At 48.9% G+C, this 22020-nt stretch overlaps 1 protein-coding gene across 1 annotated transcript in view; it reads left to right on the plus strand.

The window, feature by feature from the left end:
- JARID2 (jumonji and AT-rich interaction domain containing 2) overlaps positions 1 to 22020 on the plus strand; it is a 254521-nt gene that overhangs the window by 116735 nt on the left and 115766 nt on the right. The window contains exon 2 of the mRNA XM_080807291.1: positions 2110 to 2245. Coding sequence (XP_080663417.1) covers positions 2110 to 2245 — 136 coding nt within the window. The remainder of the gene's footprint in view (positions 1 to 2109; positions 2246 to 22020) is intronic.

Raw genomic sequence — 22020 nt, forward strand, 5'->3', positions numbered from 1 at the left:
AATCCCGGCCACGTTCGAGGATGAGAATAGGGATCAGGTCCCCGTGAAGAGCGTTCTCCTGGATGCTGGGAAAAGCTGGGCTTTCAGCCTCCCTGTCTTCAGTATTAGGAGCCAATGCTCCTTTGTTCGAGGAGCTGGTGGGACAGCGAATTCACCTTCTTTGTGCCTTTTGTGTGTTGTGTGCCTACATCCTCTGATTAATTATTCAGACTCCTCAGATGGGGTGTGGTCAGAGGGCCTCCTTTTTCTGTTGGTGAACCATGTGGTTGGAAGGTAGAGAGTGACTTGTATGCGGTAGCAGTTCAGAGACCCCGTGGGCCTGCCCCGTCAGGTGGAGGCAGTTGTCTGGTTTCTTTCGGCCTTTGGGTCCGGACCTCGACCCACCGTGGCCTGTAGATCCCTCTTGCCTCTCTGGGGAGCGCCCCCCGGAAGACAGGAGGCGCCTTCCTCCTCGGAGCCAACGGAAATCTCCGCTTGGCCGGTCTGCAGGAGTGGGAGGATGGCGTGGGCAAGGTGGAAATCCTAGTTGTTCTTTCCCAGGGCTCTCTTCCCCCTTATTACGGAAGATGGACGTGCGCTCTCCTGGGGAAAATCCTGGCAGCTTAACCAGAGTGCAGTTTCAAGTTATTTAGGGCTTTAGAGTCTCTGTGGTCGGATTTCTAAGAGGTAGTTTGTGTTTATGCAGAATTTAGGAATGCGCGCGCTGGAAAAGCCCTCAGGTCATCTGGCCCCCCTGACCCAGTCCTGTGGAGGTTTCCCGGGACCTGCGGGGGGGCAGGTCCCTCCCTGCCGCCCGCTGGTCCCGGGAAACAGCTCCGTCTGGCAGGCAGGACCACAGCACTGGGCTGGCTCTTGGGGTATAAGGCCTGAGCAGAAGGAACCCGAATATCCACCCTCCCTTCCTGCTTTTACCTACGGTATTAAGGTTCTCCTTATTCTCCGAAGGTCCCAAGGATCTGAGAAGCTCTCATCCTTCTGAGGTGAAAGGCTCTAAAACGTTCAAGTCTTGACGTGAGCATGTGAACTTAAGGACGTCTTGGATTTGCAGACAGTAGGCAGGTGCGCACAGGCGAGAACCTAGGGCTGTCCTTGGCCTTGTGTGAAGCAACACTTCAGATCTTACACACACCTTCTTGCTGGTTCCCTACAACAGTCACCTCTCTGCTCAGATCCCGGATCCACCATTTCTGATTCCAGAGTGGGCTCTGATCTCCCTCCCCCTCCTCTTGCTGCTCCTTGCCCCTGCTCTGCCTTTCTGCCTTTACTGCTGGAGTGGCTGCGATGGGCACTGGCGGCACCGGCAGCGGGCTAGCTCCTTGGATTTGCCCAACCTGGCCTTCGTGTGTTCCCGGCCTCTCTTGGGAGCGTGCACTGCATCTGATACCACAGACATAAGGGAGCCTCACAAATTAGACCTTCAAGACCTATTATTAACCTGTGTATATTTTTCTTTCTCCCCCCGCCCCCGCTTCCCCTTTAATTCACTTCTTCCCTCCCAGACGTCCTACCGATGCCACCAGGATTCATGGTGTCCGTGTCCCCCCCCCCCCCCCCACTCTCTTTCCTAATTAGGGCTCCTTTCCATGACTAAGGCTCCTTTCCAGGATGAATGGGATCAATGGAGATCCCATTTCATCTCTTCTGATTTAACGGTAAATTCTTGGAAGACAGCACCAACCCCCGCCCTCAGCAGCTGTTTCTGAAGGAGCCCAGCTCAGGGTCGTAAGGCAGGACACCTTCTGGCATTGCTCGGCGGAGGCACAATGGTTCTTCGGGCCTCCGCTTGTGGGTGCACAAAACGCCTCTTTCTGAATTTTGCCGAGAATATGAGACTGCAGTGTTACTGGTTAATGAGGGTATTTGGGCGCAGGGCTTGTAAAGAAAGCGAGGTGCTTGTCTGCCTTCCACGCCCTTCGGCTTTTTGCTATGAGCAGTGCTGGAACCATGACCGCAGGATGGAATTCTGGCCTCCAGAACTGGGTCTTGGTCACATGATGCTTGTTTAGATTTTTTTTTTAAGTTTATTCAAACTCTTAGTATTTACTTGCCCACCCCCCCCTTTTTTTTTTTTTTAGTGATTTCCCTTCTCCCTTTCTTCTGTTTCTCCAGGATGACAGTGATGGGATTCCATGGTCAGAAGAAAGGGTGGTACGTAAAGTCCTTTATTTGTCTCTGAAGGAGTTCAAGAATGCCCAGAAGAGGCAGCACGGGGAAGGCATTGCTGGGAGCCTGAAAACAGTGAATGGTGAGTTGCCTCGTTCGTTGGAATCGGATGGTATCTTTGGGCACGACCTTGTTTCTGAATCGGATGTGTTTCGGGCAGCTTGTGCTTCTCAGGTTAGGCCCCTAATGGCAGTTATTTTGGACATCCTACTGGGTTGATGGATTCATTTTTATGCTCCTTTATGTGTTGTGTAATATAATTGGCAAGGTGCCTTAATTAGTCTGTTCCCTACAGATAAGATGGGGGCTGTGATCTGATTTCTGCTGGGTCCCGGGTTGAAGGTAGAGTCTGCCTTACCGGTTTTTCTGTGGGTCTCTGTCTTTCTCCTTGGATCTCGCTGCACCTGGAGCTCCTGGTTCTTTTCCTGTTTGTGTAGGAAGTAGCTTGAGTCTCGTGGGTGCCCGCTGCCCTTCCTGCTCGCTGGCTCAGCGGCCCGCTGAGGACCTGCTTCCTTCCTTGCTCAGCAGGCCGGGCAGGTGGTTGCATGGCAGCAGGTAGTAGACGGTGGCCTGGAATTCCTGTGCGTCTGGGACGGCAGCCGTGTGGCTACCCGAGGTCTTGCAGCCTGGAAGGAGCCGTGCTCTTCTGAGTTTATTCCGCTGACTCTTTGTCATGGGCTTTTTAGGAGGACGGGCCAGAAACCACCCAGTGGAAACCATTTTAGAACACGCATTTGGTTACAGTCTGTGTTCGTTCAGGGGATGTGGCTGGGGTGGCATTCCACAGTCTTCCTCGTTAGTCCTTTGGAATTCTAGATAAACGTGAATGAATGGACCATGTTCCGGTTGGTACGTGGCTTGGAGCAGGGAGAGAGACACGGGAGAGGCGGTGGTTCTTTATTTATAGAGTCTCTGCTCTGGTCTGTGGAGTGACAACGTCGGGACACGTGGGCCACTTGAGAGCTTGCCAGGGTCCAGCGGACACGTTCACCTCGGGTGTCCACTGTCCTTCCAGTTGGCTTCATTGTAAGGTGGGTTGTCTGGGGGAGCCTCTTTTTTAATGATTGTATTTATTTATTTGACACAGAGAGAGAGATGGCAAGAGAAGGAATATAAGCGGGGGAGTGGGAGAGGGAGAAGCAGGCTTCCTGCCGAGCAGGGAGCCTGATGCGGGGCTCAGTCCCAGGACCCTGGGATCATGACCTGAGCCCAAGGCAGACACTTAATGACTGAGCCCTCCAGGCACCCCTGGGGGAGTCTCTTGTTGGGACTAGTGCCTGCAAGTGAGACCCACATGGAGCCTTGGCCGGGTTTCCAGGGTCACCCTCTCAGAACTAAACTACTGTGTTTGCCCTGCCACCCACCCGGGGCCTGTCCCTTTCCTGTTTCTATGTGACTTAAAGCTTCTGGAAGTCGGAGTCCACATGTATATGGGAAGGCCCCCACCCCTCATGTGTATATATATGTGTGTGTGTGTGTGTGTGTGTGTGTGTGTGTGTGTGTGTATTCCCCCCCCCCCTTCCCACCTACACAGAAGTACAATTAGTAGAACCTGTTGCCACCAGTCTAGAATCTGGCCCTCTGTGTAACGTGGTTGTTACTGGTGTCCTTGCTTCATGTAGAACGTAGTGTAGTGTGTGGCTTTTTACGTGTTTGAGGGGAGCGTGGCCCGGGATAGTCTCCTTGTACCCTGAAGGTTACAGCAGAGCAGGGGCGGCTGGGGGTTAGAGGTCACTGTCGAGAAAAGGCATGATCTCATTCTGCTATGTACATCGCGTGGTACAGCCTTAGTGGTTTTAGAATCTTAACAACAACAACAAACATCAACCCCATTTGAGGGGGAAAAAAAAATCCACTTTTAGGACAAGTTTGCCAGGTGTCCAGGATTAAGTAAAGGTGGGATTTAGGTAAAATAACAAACTAAAGCCCTTCTAGAGGTCTCACAGGCACTGCCAGCCTCGTGGAGCAAAGGTAGCTCTCGTTTTTAACTGGCCTCGTTGAGGGCTTGACAATGCCTAGGAAGGAGTTCTAAGAAAACTGGCAAAGACTGCCCTGCTGGGGATCGTTAGAGACTTTAAAGAATTCTTGTACCAATTTCATAAAGAAAAGGGGTTTTTGTTGTGGTAGTTTGTATTTCATGCTGATGAAGACCGGCTTGTCGTTTTCCTGTCTAGTGTTCAGTCAGGAGACACCAAGGCCTCTTTTTCTCTCTGTCTCTCTCTCTGTCTCTGTCTCTCTCTCTCTCTCTCTCTCTCTCTCTCTCGGCTGCGGGATTGCTGTGAAGATGCCCGTTTCTGGTTCCTGTTGGTGTCCGCGCAGCCACCTGTCCAAAGTCCACATGTCTGTCATTCTGTGTTGTGGATTTCCATAGCACTTCTAAATAAGCCCCTCTGGTTGTAAGAAGAATGTTCTTAGAGGCCACTAAGAGGTTGAAGTGTGCTTTCTCACTGGGGGCCTGCCGGAGAGATCGGGAAACAGCATTGCTCACTCGCTGGGGAATAGCTCCTTCTCTGGAGGTCCCCGGACCTCGGCAGTGTGCTCTCAGGGTGCATGGTCCAGAGAGAGCGGAAGGCAGTGGAGCATCCCAGGCTGTTCTGGTGGCTGAGGTTGGGGGTAGGAGGGTTGCAAGCAGTGTTCTGTGTGTGTGTGTGTGTGTGCGCGCGCGCGCACGCACGTATTCCTGTGTATGTGTCACTTGTTCAGCGGATACTTCATAAATCTCATTCCCATACTACGCAGTGGAAGGACCTTGTCCTGAGCTGGACATCACAGCACCCTATTTTGGGGTTTTTCACTGTCGGGCAAATGAAGATAGGTTAGTGGGGGGGTGGGGGAGCCGTTTTCACAGCCCTGCCAGGTGAAATGTTTCCTTTTTTGTTTAAGAACCCCCTGAGGTTCCCTTGTAAACGCTGAAATCCACTGGTCCAGTGTTAATGGTCATAGGAGGAATCTGTCTGGTGGTGGTTTTGAAGCTGTGCCCAGTACAGAGCCCTTGCTCTAGGACACGGGGAAGGAAGCTCACCAGACGGGGGTTGTAGGGGGTCCCTGTGCCCAGAACCGGGGTGGGGTCACTATTGCCCCTGTGCCATCATCCGTCTCTTCCCCCCACACCCCCCAACCCATGCTTTGCAGCTTGGGGACCTTGGGTGGTGACCTACCTCTCAGGCCCCTGGTGTGTTCAGCTGTAAGCTGAAGAGTGTCCTCGTAGGGCTTTGGGAGTGCTCTGTGTGGTAGTGACTTTCCCAAGGTCACACAGCTGTCAACTGTGCTGTAGCAGAACTGGAATTAGAGCTCACGTCCTGGAACTTTGGATCTAGCACTTATTTAAGGAGGCAGAAGGGGTGAAAATTACACTGTATCTTTGCAGCACTGGTATTGAAAACAAGGCGTTTGATCCCCCCACCCCCATATCACTTTTCTGAGCTGTTTCTGGGTTATTCGTCCTCCTAGTGTTTCCTGGGGAAAATTCCGTCATCAAATAATACTCTGCGTTGACAATAGGAGGAGCTTGATGGAACTCTTTCTCTCATTTGAGAATGAATTGACATCACTTCCTCTAAATCCTTGGCCCAGGAGGATGATGAAGCGTGTGAGGGGTCGGGTGTCCGGGAACCCGGCGTAGAAGGCGGCAGTTTTTATCTGAGTGGCTGAACTCTGCTGCCCCATTTCTCTGGGTCTCGGGTCGTCGTAATAACCCAGCCAGACATGAGACTGTGGGGAGAGCTCGTAGTTTGTCATAAAATCCATGTTGGCCATCAGTCTTGCTTTCGTAGTTCTGAAGTGACAGGGAATGAGGTTGTGGTTTGGTTGTTGTTGTTTTCTGCTTGTTTGTTTTTGATCCTAGTAGAGGTAGTGAATGTGAATCTTGAACAGCCTCACGGATCATCTGTGGAGGGACTGAAACCCCCATTATGGCTGGTTGGTTAGAGCCAGGCCTGGGGGAGGTGGGGCTCGGATTTTTGCTGATTGCGAGAGCCTTCTGTCTGCTTCCTGCCGTAGATAATGCCACTCTGGCTGTAATAAATTTGACAAAAGCTTCGGGAACGGCTGGCAGAGGCTGAGGCCTCGGCCACTCTTTGAGGGCCCTTGGCCCGTCAGGGCTGAAATTAGGGACATTTAAATAATAACATGCTACACAAATGAGTACACATAATTACACAGTAAGAGAGGGGAGCTATTAGCTGTATTTAGAGTTTCATTTGCTTCCTATAAATGTCATCTGAGATCGAGCAAGGCCTCTGGCCAGCCGAAGAGCCTTGAGTGGATTTGAGGGACCTGGGCTCCTCTTCCTTGCACCCTTGCGGTGGTCCTGGTGGCCCGTCTGTACTGAGCACCCCCTACCGATCCCGGCCCTCGGTCCACATCTCAGTCGTAATCTCCCGAGCAGACCGTTCTGTGGATGAGGACGTGGTACAGCAGCAAGGATTCGTCGTTGGCCTGCACGGGTGGTCCCTGGCAGCCGCTGCTTTCTGTGCCACCTGATAAAAAGAAGTAAAGATAGGATTCCAAAAATAAGAATTTGGAGGAGGACACTTTTTCTAAAAGGTGTTTCTTTTGAAAGAGATAATGTGTGATCCTGTGCTGGGGAAGGCGGCTTCGGGGATGGGGTGGGCGTGTGAGTGTGAATGTGGGCCTCTGTCGTGCATGTCATTGATTGAGGGAATCCAAAGGTGGCACTCGTCCTGCTCGCTCACCCTCTTGGGGCCTGTCACCGGTACACAGGTGCATTCATCTTCTTTCTTCACCGAGAGGTAGAGCTTTTTATTTTTTTTTAATCTACTTTTCAAAAAAAGATTATTTATTTGACGGAGAGATAGAGAATGAGCGCACAAGTGGGCAGAGCAGCAGGGAGAGGGAGAGGGAGAAGCAGGCTCTCTGCTGAGCGGGGAGCCTGATGTGGGGGCTCGGTCCAGGACCCTGAAATCACGACCCGAGCCGAAGATAGATGCTTAACCGACTGAACTACCCAGGTGCCCCGAACTTTGTATTTTTAATGCTGCTGCTGAACCACAGGGTTGGCACTGCTCGGAGGGCGGCTGGTCCTGGTGCCACGCTGGAGGGGGATGGGACTTTCTGGCAACCACTGCTGACTTGTAGTGAGGGGCCAAAGCTGGAGATGTGGATACAGGGGACACCCCCCAAACCCCCTACATACAAACCTTCTTTCTTCTAAGGACTAGAATCTTCAGCTCCTTGAAAATCTTAAAGGTTCCCGATGTGTTGATTGTGAAATGAAACTTGGTCCCAACTCTTGCAGGGTCATTGTTCTGCATAAAATAAAGATGTCTTGTGAGCCCAAATGAGAAGTCCGAGCACATCGTCCCACGGATGGCACTTGATGTACATGGCTGTATTTTAAAAGACGGTCATGAGGTCGTGTGGGTGCCTTCTGTCAGCGGACGGGGGAGACCTCTCCTGTCTGCTCTGGGCCCGCAGTGTTCACCTGCAGTGTTCACGCCCAGCTTTTCTAATGATGGTCCCTCCTTCAACGGGAGAGACTGTTCTTTGGGTGTTTGCTTGTTTCCTCCTAGAGAAAGTGGCTTACCCCCACCGCCCATGTGTCCGCCTCCGTGTCCTATGTAAGCTGTGGGCACCGCCGGCTCAGGCTGGCCTCATGCGGCCGCCGAGGGTTGGGTTTCTGGAACTCTCCAACCTGAGACCCTTCTTCCTTCTGTTCCTGTCCCCTTCACGCGTGAGACAGTGCTCCATGTAAAAGCTGGGTGAGATGAAGGGTAAATACACTTCACTGAAAACAACTTAAATTTATTCTTTGTTAAAAAAACAAACAAACAATGAACTTTTAATCCTAGAAAATGATCGCATCAGAAGACTTGATGTCTTTTTCTGTGGCTTTCACGTGGTCCATCCCGGACCTAAGTGGGACACTCGGGGCATTTCTTGATCGTGCTTCTGTTTGGTTGACACTTGATCGTGTCTTTAGAGCACAGACGGGTTTTGGGAGCCATAAAACGGAACGCCGTTCCTCTTCTTTCCTGTCACTTTGTGCTGGAGGCCCCCTCACCCCTCCAGCCCTCCCAGTCCACTTCCTCTGTTAGCTCTGTCCTCCTCATCCTTGCCAAATCTGGGCTGCTCTAAGAGGAGGGGCCTATGACAGGTAGGGGTGTATGTGTGTGGCCGGCGGGGGCAGAGAAAGAGCATGTGTGCTCTCTCCTGCCTGTCACGGTTCTGAGACAAGCCCAGCTATGAGGGGTCCCGAGGGCGGGAGGACGGAAATCTGCTACGATCTCCTTTTCTCATCTCTACAGGGACATCATTCTGGAACTTATCCCTCTTCATTATTTACTTCTCTCCTAGATGATTGCCATCAGTAAACAAAACGTGTTATGGTTGCTCTCATGATAAAATAATCCCTCTACTGATCTTGCATATCCCTCCTGCTGTCATGTCTGTCTTTACGGCGTGTGCCTCGAAAGAAAATGTCTACCCAGGCTGTATCCTCTACTATCTATATTCATGTTAATATCCTTTCCTCTTTCATTCTCCTTTGAATCCCTGGGATCAGGCCTCGGTTAAGGCTTCATAATGACCTTGATTGCCAACTCAAGATTCCAGTCAGTGTAGCCTTATTCGCCCCCTTGGCAGTATTTGACATGATCGAACCTGTCCTGAACTCCCCTTGCTTACTTGGCTTCTATACAGATTTCTTGGAAGGTCTCGTGAACATGAACTGTCCCAACACCAGCTCTGTCTCCAGCTTAGTCTGTCCTCTGCTCTGCCCATCTTCCCGTTGTCCATAAATGCCAGTTCTGTTTTTCTAGTTCCTTTGGTCTAAGCCTTGGAGTGATCTGTACTTCTGGTTTTTCTATACTTTGCATTCCTTCCTTTAGCAAAACCTGTTTGTTCCAAATTCACATCTTCCGAATCTGAGTTCACGCTACTGCCACTAGCCCGAAACCTCTAGCTTGGGCTGGGATCCCCGATGCCCTTTGATCTCAGCTCCTGCCTTTTTGTCCCTCCAGGCAGCAGTCAGAATGTGGGCTTTCATAGTCCTTCATACATGCAGATTAGCACATGCTCTGTTCCTGCAGTGTCTCCCTGCCTCTTAGTGTGATAGCTTAGCGTCCTTACCCTGACCACAGGATGTTGGCCACAGTATCTGTCTAGTCTCACTGCCTCCCCTGGTTTGGCCTTCTTGCTGTTCGGAGTGCGCCAGAATTTTGGTGTTTGGTGTATTTATTTTTTTTAAGGATTTTATTTATTAGAGAGAAGGAGAGAACATGAGTGGGGGAGGGGCAGGCGGTGAGGGGCAGAGAGAGGGAGGAGAGGAGGGAGGAGCCTAATGCTGGGCTCAATCCCAGGACCCTGGGATCATGACCTGAGCTTGAAGACAGAAGCCTAACCGACTGAGCCACCCAGGCGCCCCGGTTTTTGTGCCCTTTTTTTTTTTTTTTTTTTTTTAAAGGAAAACGATTATTTTTTTGAGAGTGTGTGCAGGGGGAGAGGGAGAGAGAATCTGAAGCAGGCTCTGCTCAGTGCAGAGCCTGACTTGGAGCCCAGTTTCAGGATGAGATCGTGACCGGAGCTGAGATCAGGAGTCAGGTGCTCGACTGTCTGAGCCACCCCAGCACCCAGAGCTTTTGTGCTTTCTGATCCTTCCGTTGACAGCTGTCTCCCTTTAGAGAACCGTGTGCTTCATCCCTGCCCGTGTTTCAGGTGCCTGCTCAAACTCGGAGGTTGGAACTGGAGTGTCCCTCTTTTTTTTTTTTTTTTTTAAAGATTTTATTTATTTATTTGACAGACAGAGATCACAAGTAGGTGGAGAGGCAGGCAGAGAGAGAGGGAGAGGGGGAGAAGCAGGCTCCCCGCTGAGCAGAGAGCCCGACGCGGGACTCGATCCCAGGACTCTGGGATCATGACCTGAGCCGAAGGCAGTGGCTTAACCCACTGAGCCACCCAGGCGCCCTGGAGTGTCCCTCTTAAGCATCCTATCAAAAGTCTTTTCTTGGTCTGTTACCCTTGTGCTCTTTACCTTGTAATACTTGTCTGCATAGAATTTACACTGCCTGGCCTTGTATTCTTGTTGTTCGCTAGTTCTGAGTTCCCTCCCTGCAGTAGATTGAAAGTCTATGCTGAGTGGACTCCTGGGCGCTCTGTAGAGCGTGTGCCATGTGACGCGGTGTGCAGACCGCTTTCTGCCCACCAGCTGCTCCCGCCTCCCCCTTCCAGCACCCTCTGCCTTGCTGTGGACCTGTTCCTGTGTGATCAGGGGTCGAGTGTCCCACGTATGACTCCAGCTTTTAGTTCGGAAATACAGTCTGACACCTTCCCCTATGCTGTTTTCCCTGTCTCTGAAGCACATGTTTATTCATGGTTGTCATAAATTGCTTAAGTCTTACCATCCTAAAGTTTCTTAGGATTGGATAACCCTATACCTTATCTTTCCTTTCATTTTTCTTCCCTTTTCCTTTCCTTTGCTTCTTTCTTTCTTTCTAAAGATTAATTCATTTGGGAGAGAGGGAGTGAGAATGTACACAGAGGAGGAAGGGGCAGAGGGGGAGAGTGTCCCAAGCAGACTCTGTACAAAGCGCGGAGCCTGACGTGGGGCTTGATCTCATGACCCGGAGATCATGATCTGAGCTGAAGCCAAGAGTTCGGTGCTTAGCAGAGTGAGCCACCCAGGCACCCCCACCTGGTACCTTTTCTTAACGCTATTTCTAGTTTGCACATTCAGGTACAGGATACATTGTTTGGTAGTTTAAGTTAAAATTGAGCTTATAAGAGATAAGTCATTCCTTCAGATCTCATAACATTATCGTAATTTGTTGCTACCCTAATTTTGTGAGTTTGTGTCGTGGATCTCAGATGTTAAGCAGCTTGCACAAGGCTACATAACTAAGCGGTGTAATCGGGATTTGACCCCAGGACTCCTGACTCAGATCGTACTCCCCCCACCCTCTTTTTTTTTTTAAAAGATTTTATTTACTTATTTGACAGATAGAGATCACAAGTAGGCAGAGAGAGAGGAGGAAGGAAGCAGGCTCCCTGCTGAGCAGAGAGCGGGATGCAGGGCTTGATCCCAGGATCCTGGGAACATGACCTGACCCGGAGGCAGAGGCTTTAACCCACTGAGCCACCCAGGCGCCCCGACCACCCTTCTTTTTTTTAATTGAGGTAAACTGTAATGCTCTGCAACATCACGCTTCTTACTTGTATGATTTGATGAATTTCCAAATGCTCTTATACCCATGTGACAAGTGCTCTATTGTAGACTGAGGACTTTTCCATCAGCCCAGAAATGTTGGTCGTATACCTTCCCCTTTCCAAATGAAAGTATGTGTTCATTTTGGGGTTTGTCACCATAGCTGTCTTGATTTTTTTTTTTTTTAACCTTTTATGATAACTGGGTTTGTTTTCCCAGAATGTACCAGAAGCCCTGGCTTTAGGTAAGCATGAATAAAAGACCCCCTACAGTTGGACATGGCCATGAATGACCTTCACCATCTCAAGGTGGCATTGGTGGAGCCAGATTCTCAGTCTTGAACTGGGCTTACGTTTTTGGTCCTGAGCTGTGTGCAAGTCTGGATCTAAAGAGCGTTTGAACAGCTCTGCCTCTCCTCCTGCTTGGTGTTTCCCCCTCTGTGAGGGTTGAGAAATCACAGCCTTGGTTCAAGAATACAAGAGGTTCTTGGAACTGGGGTTCCAGACATGGCTTTTCCCCAAAGATAAGCTGAAGAGGCATCCCTAGGGCATATCCCTTCTCTGCTGATGTGTGTGTTTTCAGTTCGAGTGATTCTTGTCTGGAGCCCGTGAACTGCCCCATGGCCGTGAGAATGCAAATGTGGGGGGCAGCGTGGTCAAATGGCTGATTTCTGTTCATTTTTTTATGGCTGTGGCGGACGTCTGTGTCTTAGTCAGCTCCTGCTGCCCTAAGAAAATACCGTAGGCTGGGTGGGGTGGTTTGAACAGAAATACATTTCTCCTTGTTCTGGAGGCTGGAGGTCCCGGATCTGGGGTGCCAGCCAGTCCTTCCTGGTGAGGAATGGCTTCCTGGCCATATCCTCACTAGACTGAGAGTGGGGGACAGAGTGCGTAGGTGTCTCTTCCTCTCCTTATGAGGACACTGGCCCTAGCAGATTATTGTGTGTCGCGCCCTGCCCTCCCCCCCCCCCGCCCCCACCATTATGATGACCTCATTTACTTTTCTCACCTCCTTGCAGGCTCTGTCCAAATACGGTTACAGTGGGTTTTGGGGCTTCAACATAGGCATTTGGGGTGGGGCAGTCTTACTACCAATACTGGCACTCGGGTAGGGCTCTGAGATACTAACAGCTTTATTTCATTTTAATTTTCGGTTAAGTTAATTTCCGTGTTCATCGGCAGCGTGTTTCCTTTTGGGCTTATGTGGGTACTAGAAGGGTTTCCTGGTATGCCGGGAACCCCTAAGAACTTGTTTGACATTGGAGAAGGTATTGTTCCTCTCAGTTGGACGGAATTAAGCTTGGGTTTTTATTTATTACATGCCTGCCTTTTTGAGACTCTTGCGTTTATCTAAATCCCATACTTCAGTGGGGATTGAAACAAGACTCCTGAGCTGGGGAGCTGCTGGGGGCCAAGAGCCTGAAGGAAGGGGCAAATCAGGGGCAAATCGGGTTATTTCAAAGGCTCCAGGGATCGGGGAGGGAGTGGGAATCGAGATGGCCCCAGAGGGATGTTTCTGTTGTCAGCGTGGGAAAAATCATGACCTTACTGGAGGTTGATGGATCCTGTTTGTTATACACACATTCATTTTATTTGTATTTTATACACGGATTCAATTTACTTTCATATGCTGTGAGTGTAATTTAGAGCAAGGCTTACCAATTGGTTTTACTTCTCAACTTGTACAGGAAGGGGAAGAGCCTGGGGGGTCCCCAGACAGGGCTGCCCTCCGCCCAAGTGGACTTGTTCCGGTGTGGAGTTTATCTGTGTGCAGGCCGGCAAATGCTCACATCCCTGACCTCTCCTTACCTGGAGATAGTGGGGTTAGGCGCTCTGGGCCACGCCGTGATTTGGGTTCTGGGGTGGATTGACGGAGCGTTAATGACGATCTGATCTACAATGGCCCTAGTGCAGTTTTGCTTTGATTGTGAACTTCTTCGATCCCATTTCCCCCAACTTTAGAGGGCCTCTTACCTCACTTTAGGAAATAACCTGTTATTACTTGAGCCACGTTAAATGTTCAGTGTCATGTATGGCATATCCTTAAAGCCAGAAGGGTGATAACTGGGTATGCTTTTGGGAACTTACCCTACAGCCCATAAATTCCTTAATTTACAGTTTGTTACTGAAGCTCTCCTGCGGTCAGATCTCCTCTGTCCTTCCAGCTTTCTCTGGAGTCTTAGGGGAACTTCTGCAGCACCCTGAAACTAGCTTCCTCATGATTTCTTCTGGAAGACCCTAAAACTGTACAGGTGTCTCCTGTGTGGAGGTTTGGGGTCCGTGAGGGAACTCGGAGCTGTTTTATAACTTTAGACCTGCCCATCAAGGACCAGAGTGTCTAGTATCAGTATCTGTCCAGCCTGTCCGCCAGGCTGTCTCCGTGTCTTGCAAGGAGAGTGTGAGGCTCGTTTCTGGAGCTTTGGGGCTCCTCAGGCCCAGTGCCCCCGTTTCTCCTGTCTCCTATTCCCTGGTCTTTCACTAGTGCTCTTGGTCCATTCATGCTTTGGAGCTGATGATTTCAGTTCTGCACACAGGGGCCTCTTCCTGTGTCACCTGTCCCTCCAGTGGCTTCACTGCCTTGCTGTTAACCTTTGGTGGGTAGGTGGGCCTCCTGATGGGGTGTGTGGCACCTGGTCTTGGTGACCAGGAAAGACCTCTGTGCCTAAGACCCCCCTCACCCCCCCCAATCAGCTCTTGGTGCTGCCTCAGATGGCAGTTTACTTCCAATTTTCCAACAGCTTTGAATGATTTCCGTTGCGTTTCAAGGCAGGAAGGCAGCTCAGTGTCACCCTTTGGAAACGTGTACCTGTTTTAGTTCTGGTACCTTTGCCCTACTGGGCTTGCAGTATTTACGAAGGAGTTTGAATCCCCGCTTTTGATAAAAGTGGTACCTTCCCATCTAGAGTGATGCTAGGTCAGCGACTCCTCTCCAGACAGGGGTAGGGCAGGTGACCCCCCCAGTGGAAATGGTGCACATTTACTGTCTTGGCATGCAGGAGGCCTGGTGATTTCTGGAGGGATCTGCATTGCAAATTGCTTAGCCTGGACCAGAGCTGCTTTACCCTGTCCTCACTCAGCAGTTTACCCAACTTCAGACCAGTGTTATTTGAAAAGGGCCTTTCCAGTTTACTCAGTTGGAAAGTGTTACAGAGTTTTAAAGGGTGAGCTGGAAGGCTCTCAGCTGGCAGTTTCTGACTCCCTCAGAGGAAAATATTGGCAAACTCTCCACTCTGTGCCTGAACTCTTCTTATGAATTGAGAAGCCAAGAGTTACGAAGCCATCACAAAGGGCCGGGTTGAACCATGGCGTGGGATACGAATCCTTAACCACGCTAAGACAGGGGCAGTTTTTGGATAATCCCCCCCACATCTTGTGATGTTAATCTTCCTGCCACTGAAAATAGAAGTATCCAGTGACTGTATTCCTTCCCCGCCCCCCGGCCTCCCTTCTCTCCAGAAGCTAGGTGCACATGGCTTTTATACCCTCCTCCCCTTTATAATTTAAGACAAGCGCTGGGCTGATTGATTCAACAGGTGTAACACCCATCATGAAAGAAAGTTGCCTTTTTCAATTTTTCCCCCCCATTTTTGGGCTTTTCCCCCCATGGTTTGAGGCAACAAGGTGCTGAGATCAGAAGCAGGAGCCTGCCATTGATTGATTACCCTGTTTGTTACCATCTGTCTGCCTCGCACTTCAAGCTGTAGCTGGAGAGCGGATGTGAATGTGGCACGGGGCCTGAGAAAAATCTCCGTCTTCCCGACTTGTCTGACTGCAGAAGCTGTACCCTGACTTCCACCCAGCCCCCGGGAGAGGTCTGTGGACAGGAGAATCACCCACGGGAGAATGTCGGCATCGTTTCCTTTTCCTTCCTTCCACGCCCCTGCGTGCGCCTGCTGCCTCGGGCCACGGGAAGGGGCCTTTCTCTAGCACCATCCACATTCTGCAACCCATTCTTACTGCTCCCACCCTGCTGGGGTCGCTCTTGATGGAAGAATTCCAAGGGAATAGGTTAAGATTGCCATCAAGTGGCTGCTCTTGGTAGTGGAGGGGAGGAACCTGGCCCTCCGCTCTGGCTGACTCCTAGACCTTCTTCAATTTCTTAGCCCCTTTGTGACAAAGCCAGCTCCAGCAAGCACAGTGGGAAGAGTGGGCCGCTGGGGCAGGAGGCGGGCACAGGGAGCTCAGGGCATCTGTGTACTGTACGCCCTCAAGGAAGGGCTCTTCCGTGAACCCAAGGCGCACCTCCCCAGTGGACTCCCAACACTGCAGTAGCCTGAGCTCAGGGCCCTGGAGCGGTGAGCGCAGATGATCCAGACACTTACTGGGGAAAACTGCTTGTGCCTTCAGCCTCCTGCCAGCTCCAGCCCCGGTGGGCCGCTGCCCTCCAACTCCGCGCCTGGAAATTGGCAGAGAGGATCATGCTGTCATCCCCGAAAGGATGGCCTCACGGTCCCACCGAGGGAGAAGAACGCGAACACACATGACTTGGCTGTTCCATTTGGCTCTTGTTCCTCGTTTCCCGGCTCTGTAAATGGAGTAATAATTTCTTTCTCAGAGGCGATATTCTTAGGATTAATGAGATGATTTATTTAAAGTCCTTAGTGTCTGGCAGGAAGCAGGCATTCAAAGGGTAATTGTGATTGAGGTTCTAGATACACATTACCTAAGTACTTCCCATAAAAGCTGTAGCTGGCTGTGTATAAAACAGCCTACTTCAGGGACTGGATTAAAATCTGTTTGCCGCATTCCCTGGGTCTGGATGCCATCCCCCTGTAACTAGACCTCACCCCTGCGACTTGGGGAGCAGAAACTCTGACCAAGGGAGAAGGAGGTGAAGCCCTCTTTAGTTTTCCCCAATAGGTAAGTCCTTAGTGGTGTTGGGAAAACCTGTCCTATAGCAGTGGTAGGAGGTAGGTTTGTGTATGTGGGGGGCCCCTACAGGGGCACAGAGCTCTTGATTGGGGTGTCTCAGAGGTCTCTGAGCTGGCACGTGGTATGGGGAAGAAGGTGGATCTGTCGCAGCCGGTTGCAGGGGAGAGGTGGAGCGGGGAGGCTGGCAGAGCGTGGGACTGTGGGAGTACGTCAGCACGCCAGTGCAACTTGAGGTTAGGGTCAAGGAAAGACAATTCCAGGGCTTCTATATTTGCAGCAGCTTTTTTAGAAGTGATGGAGGCTATGTTATGTAACCATTGACATTGCAATCTGTCAGATCATTAAACCGCAGTTCCTGGATTCTAGCCACTTAAAGTAATATTGGATGCATCAGGAAAATTGGTATGTTGTAATAGGCTGTAACGAGCACTGACGTCATTGGAGGTCTAGTTGTTCAAGGAGCTGGGGACCATCGCGAGCGGGTTTCTTTAGTCAAGTGGAACACTTGAGACATCCCTTTGTCCCATTTTGTTTTGTTTCGGTGAAGACTGATTGACTCTTTATGGACTGTTCAGGATCTTCCTGATTGCTAGATCCTACCACTGGCGGTCAGGGTAGGAAATATTCGGGTGCTTTGGCGGATTTTGGGGGGTGGGGAGTAGAAAGCAGATAAAGTAAAGGACAGGCATTCTCTGTGACCTTTGATTTTCTCCTGTGGTGTGTGAAGCTTTCCCCGTCCCTCCACTCCCACTGCATTGATGGTGTCTTTTTGGAGTGTGTGTGTGTGTGTGTGTGTGTGTGTGAGCCGAGCAGCGAGCCGAGAGTCCTGTGTGTGGATTTACACCCTTCTTTGTGCCTGTAGCCTCAAGGATAGCAAAATATGCGTCTAACTCTGAAGAATTTCATGCAGCACTTTGTTCATGAGTATTAACTGGTGATTCCTGGCCTTTTGCCCTGAAGCTCCATCAGAATTGCCTACAATCCTCGATGATAAAAACCACCTTTTGGGGGTAATGGCTTTGCAAAGAGTTTGTCTGTAGTGTCTGGGTTACTGAATAAGCACGTGGCTTTTTATAAAGGTTCTAACCTGCGTTTTCCCCTTCTCCCGTCTCAAAGCTAGACTGATGCTACCAGGAGCCATCTGCTGCTGAACTGAAGGGCGTTTGTCAGCTTGCCGCTCCATCGGCTCCCCTCTGCTTTTCACCCTGCCACCTGGACAGCCATCCCCGAGTGTCAGACTTGCCCTGTTTACTAGGTCTGAGCTCTCGCAGGGGACGGCAGAGAGGCAGAGGGACCGCTGCTGCCCACAGATGTGGCCACAGGGTCTTGAGACGACGCCCATCCCAAATCTGTAGATGTAGAACTTTCCAGAACCCGGGGAATGCTGTGTATCTGCTCTGTCCTGTACGGGAGCCACTAGCCACGTCAGAGTCCATGAATCCTTGATAACTGGCTGGTCTGATCAGTTCTAATAAAAAATACATACATATATGATGACAAGCTACCGCATGAACAAGTGTAGCTGTAGAGACAGGATGAGCATAGTGGTCACATTCTGAGCTTTTGTTCTCGAGCTCGGTCTGGTGGTGGTGGTGGTGGCGGCGGCGGCGGGAGGTCTTTCTAGATCACAGGTGTAGTTCAATTTAGAAACACTCTTTTAGCTACCTTATGGTATGTTGTGTATGTAGGCAGTGCTGACCACGTGAAAACAAGTGCCTGTTTATTCACACACAGTGTTTTTAGTGTGTTGGCCAATTTGAGAGTACTTCTGCCCATGGTATTTATGTCTCGGTATTCCTGTTATCCCAGACTTCAGTATAGCAGTACAGTACTGGCTTCAGAGTTGGCATGTCTGCTGTTCTTCCGTTTTTTGTTAGCTTCGTGTGAGTCCACGTTTTTTGTTTTTGTTTTTTTTAAGTAGGCTCCACACCCAGGGTGGCGCCCACTGTGGGACTTGAACTCATGACTCACAATCTCCATACAAGAGTCCGACGGAACTGAGTTATCTACGTGTGTGCCATGTATACCTTTGATCGAGTACTTCTTTCTGTGATTAGTACTGGTTCTGTCTGGGCAAAACACCTGCTTTCCTAGTGATACCATTTGAAGAATCGTTAAAGTCCCCCTTTCTCTGTGTTATTAAAGTAATTCGTTGTAGAAAATGTGGACATTTCAGAAAGTTGGAAAGATTGCCACTGGACAGAATACTACTTTTTTTTTTAATCACTAATTTGTTTTATTTCCTCGGGTCTACTTTCTGTACCCTTGTAATTTTAAAACCCTGTTAGCATGTATTTCATGTGGTAGAATCTCTGCAATTCAACACATTGTCAGTCTTTCCCTCATGTTCCTAAGTATTGGAAAATGTGAGTTTTGGTTTTCCTTTTTAAAATGGGTCTTGTCTTCTATCCTGTTCTGTATTCAGCAGTTGTCGGCATGGCATATGAAACCTTTAAGGAAAATACCACAAAGAATACACAGAATTGTTAAAAGACCGATGTAGTTTTGATTTGTGAAAACAGTGCAAGAATTGTAGTTACTTTTGGCTTTTAGTTGAACACGGGAGTAACAAAATGAATTCATCTAGGTTAGCAGGGTATAAAAGGCAGATCTTTGAGTAAGACCCAGAACAGTTTTATTACAGACAGGAAGAAATCATTGACTCTAATAAAGCAAAGGACTTTAGCATTGAAATTACTAAAGGGATTGAATGTTAAGAAAACATGACAGGAAGGTTATTGAGTATTAAATAGTGTTCATAAGTTTTTTTTTCACCTGAAAATCTGAAGGTTAGATCTTTTTCCTAGGTAGGCTAAGAATTCTTGGGGCACCTGGGTGGCATAGTTGGTTAAGCGTCTGACTCTTGATTTTGGCTTAGGTCATGATCTCAGGATCATGAGATCGAGCCCCATGTTGGGACTCTTTGGGGGAGGCTTAGAAATTCTCTTTTGCCCTCTGCTTTCCCTGCCCCTGGGTTAGTTGCTCTCTTTAAAATCTTCAAAATTAGGAGTGTGTGTGTGTGTGTGTGTGTGTGTGTGTGTTTTTAAATCCATAAATGCTGAAAAACCAGCGTATTACAAATTATGAGATGTGTTCCTAGACAGATAACTTCCAAACACAAAGAGCTAAGAAATCCTCCCCTCTTCAGTAAGAGAGGGGTGCCTTTGAATGCTTGGAAGTTGCGAAAGGGGGCCTCCAGGGGAAGAGCGTGTCAGGTTTTGGAGACACTGAAATGGCCTCAAGGAACAACCGGTTCTTTGAACAGTGTTTATTGGGTCTCAGCTATTTTCTCTAGGCGCATGCTAGGTTTTGAGGATTAAGATAGATGACCAAGATTGAATCTTCTTTTAAAAAACTAAAAAATTTATGTAATCTCCACATCATGGCCCTGAGAACGAGCGTCCCTCCCACGGTCCCCGAACCAGCCAGGTGCCCTGAGACTAAATCCTCTTGTTCCGAGAACCGACAGTTCCGTAGACAGTTGCTTGTCAACGGTGGGTATTACCTGGAACGGTGGGTATTACCTGGAACGGAGTGCTTGCAGAGCAGGTGGTGGGGATCCCTGAAGGCTTACCAGGAAGAGGAGCGGGAACTTTCCAGACAGAGAGGAGAGAATATTCCGTAAGTGGGAACAGCCTGTGCGAAGTCAGAGGCTTGAGGGACCAAGTTAAGGGAATGTGTCCGTTGCCATACACGCAGGATCCAGCTCTGCCTGTGCCTTCGTGTGCCATCATGGGGGCCCATCAGGTTGGAAACCAAACCGCTGTTGGTCTCTCACATGGCTTAGGAAGCTGATGCACGCCCCCCCCATTCTTATTTATTTATTTTTTTAAAGATTTTATTTATTTATTTTACAGACAGAAATCCCAAGTAGGCAGAGAGAGAGAGGAGGAAGCAGGCTCCCCGTTGAGCAGAGAGCCTGATGTGGGACTTGATCCTAGGACCCCGAGATGATGACCTGAGCTGAAAGAAGAGGCTTTAACCCACTGAGCCACCCAGGCGCCCCTATTTATTTTTTTAAAGATTTTATTTTTAAGTAGTCTCTACACCTAATGTGGGGCTTGAATCCTAACCCTGAGATTAAGAGTCACACATGCTCTAGTGACTGAGCCAGCCAGGCACCAATTTTTTTTTTTTTTTAAATTGGATGCTGATAGAATTTGAACCAGTAAAAGGACCAACAGAATTGTTAAAGTATGTGAAAATCCTTGCACATAAATCTTTGTTTCTCTGATTTGTATCCTGGTATGCCTTTTTAGAAGTGAACTTGCTGAATTAGACTTTTTTAAAAATTGGCATCTATCACTGAGTTGCTCTCTAGAAATATTTTTTTTTCACCAGTTTGTTCCCATCCTAGCAGCGTAAGAGAGTATGGGTTTTGTCAGAATCAGATTTGAGATCGACATTCTTCCGTTGTGACCTGAGTCAGCTGTTTTAGTTCTTCTCAAACCTAGTTTTCCATTATTCAGTCTTCTAAAGTAGGTCAAATGGCCATGTTGCAGTTCTGTTGAGTTTTACTGGATACGTCTGTGGGTCATGTTTTCAAAATAATCTCAACGCTGCTAATCTCCTCTAACTTGGCATCATTTCTGTGTTTACCTTTGTATAAATCCGTTACCCAAATCATTTAAAAAAATATATTGAAGCCCCGGGCATATTTTATCCTGTGTCTTTTTATAACCAAATAATTAAAAGTCTATATTTGACAAAAAATTCTGTAATTGATTACCACCAAAGTTTATTAAGGCATCGAGGTAGCCCTTATATAGTGATTAGGTACAATTAACCCTCTTACGTATATAATTAATTTAATGCCTTGATTTAACCAGTTGTTGTCCTTACATGTATTTAACAGAGGAAACAGGGTTTTCCCTGATTCTCCCCTGAAGTTCACACCCTTGATGAAGAGTTAGACTTAGAACCAGGCAGCCTTGTCCAAATCATGCTGTGTGTACTGTGAACCATCAAGGTTCTTAGGGCTAGATGTTTACCAGGTCGTAAAGTCTGATGGCACATTGTCCTTTCCAGTAGCTTCTTAACTTGAACTTCCTGGTTTAGTTGTAGTACCATCTCAGTGGTACTAGTAATGAAATCCATAGCAACCAAGTTTAACTAGTTAATATACAGCCCCCCAACCTCGATCTCCCTACTGTGTTCTTGTAATTATTGGTATTATTTTATAATTGTACAGTGTGGCCTTGAAGTCAAGTTGGCTATAGGGCCAACCACACGCATTACAGAGTTGAACGCTGTTGTTTCTTCAGGAATTACCAAGCCCTCTTGGAAGGAGTCCAAGCCAGACTCCGTGTGTACCCAGTTCTGCTTGGTATATTGCCAGTGTATTAACTTTTTTTTAAAAAAGATTTTATTTATTTATTTATTTATTTATTTATTTATTTATGAATGATAGAGTGCACAAGTCGGCAGAGCTGCAGGGAGAGAGAGAAGCAGGCTTCCCGTGGGGCTCGGCGTGGGGCTCAATCCCAGGACCCTGGGATCATGACCTGAGCCAAAGGCAGCTGCTTAACCCACTGAGACACCCAGGCGCCCGGCCAGTGTATTAACTTTTATTTAAGTAGAAGACTAACAAAGTACCATTTATTATTATGTTGGCTGTTGTAAAGGGCCCACGCTTAATATTTTTGAGAGTCAAATATTAGCCCCATGGATCACTTTTTCTTGCACTGGCTTTTTATCATAACGTAGGTGATGTGATCAATACTGTGAAATTGCCGAGATCACATCTGTCTTTATGAGGACATGGCTAATGCAGTGTGATCATAAAAACCGTCTGTTCTTACATGAACACACGGAAGCCCACTCCAC

The sequence above is a fragment of the Martes martes genome (genome assembly GCF_963455335.1).
Source record: "Martes martes genome assembly, chromosome: 6".
Classification (NCBI taxonomy): Eukaryota; Metazoa; Chordata; class Mammalia; order Carnivora; family Mustelidae; genus Martes; species Martes martes.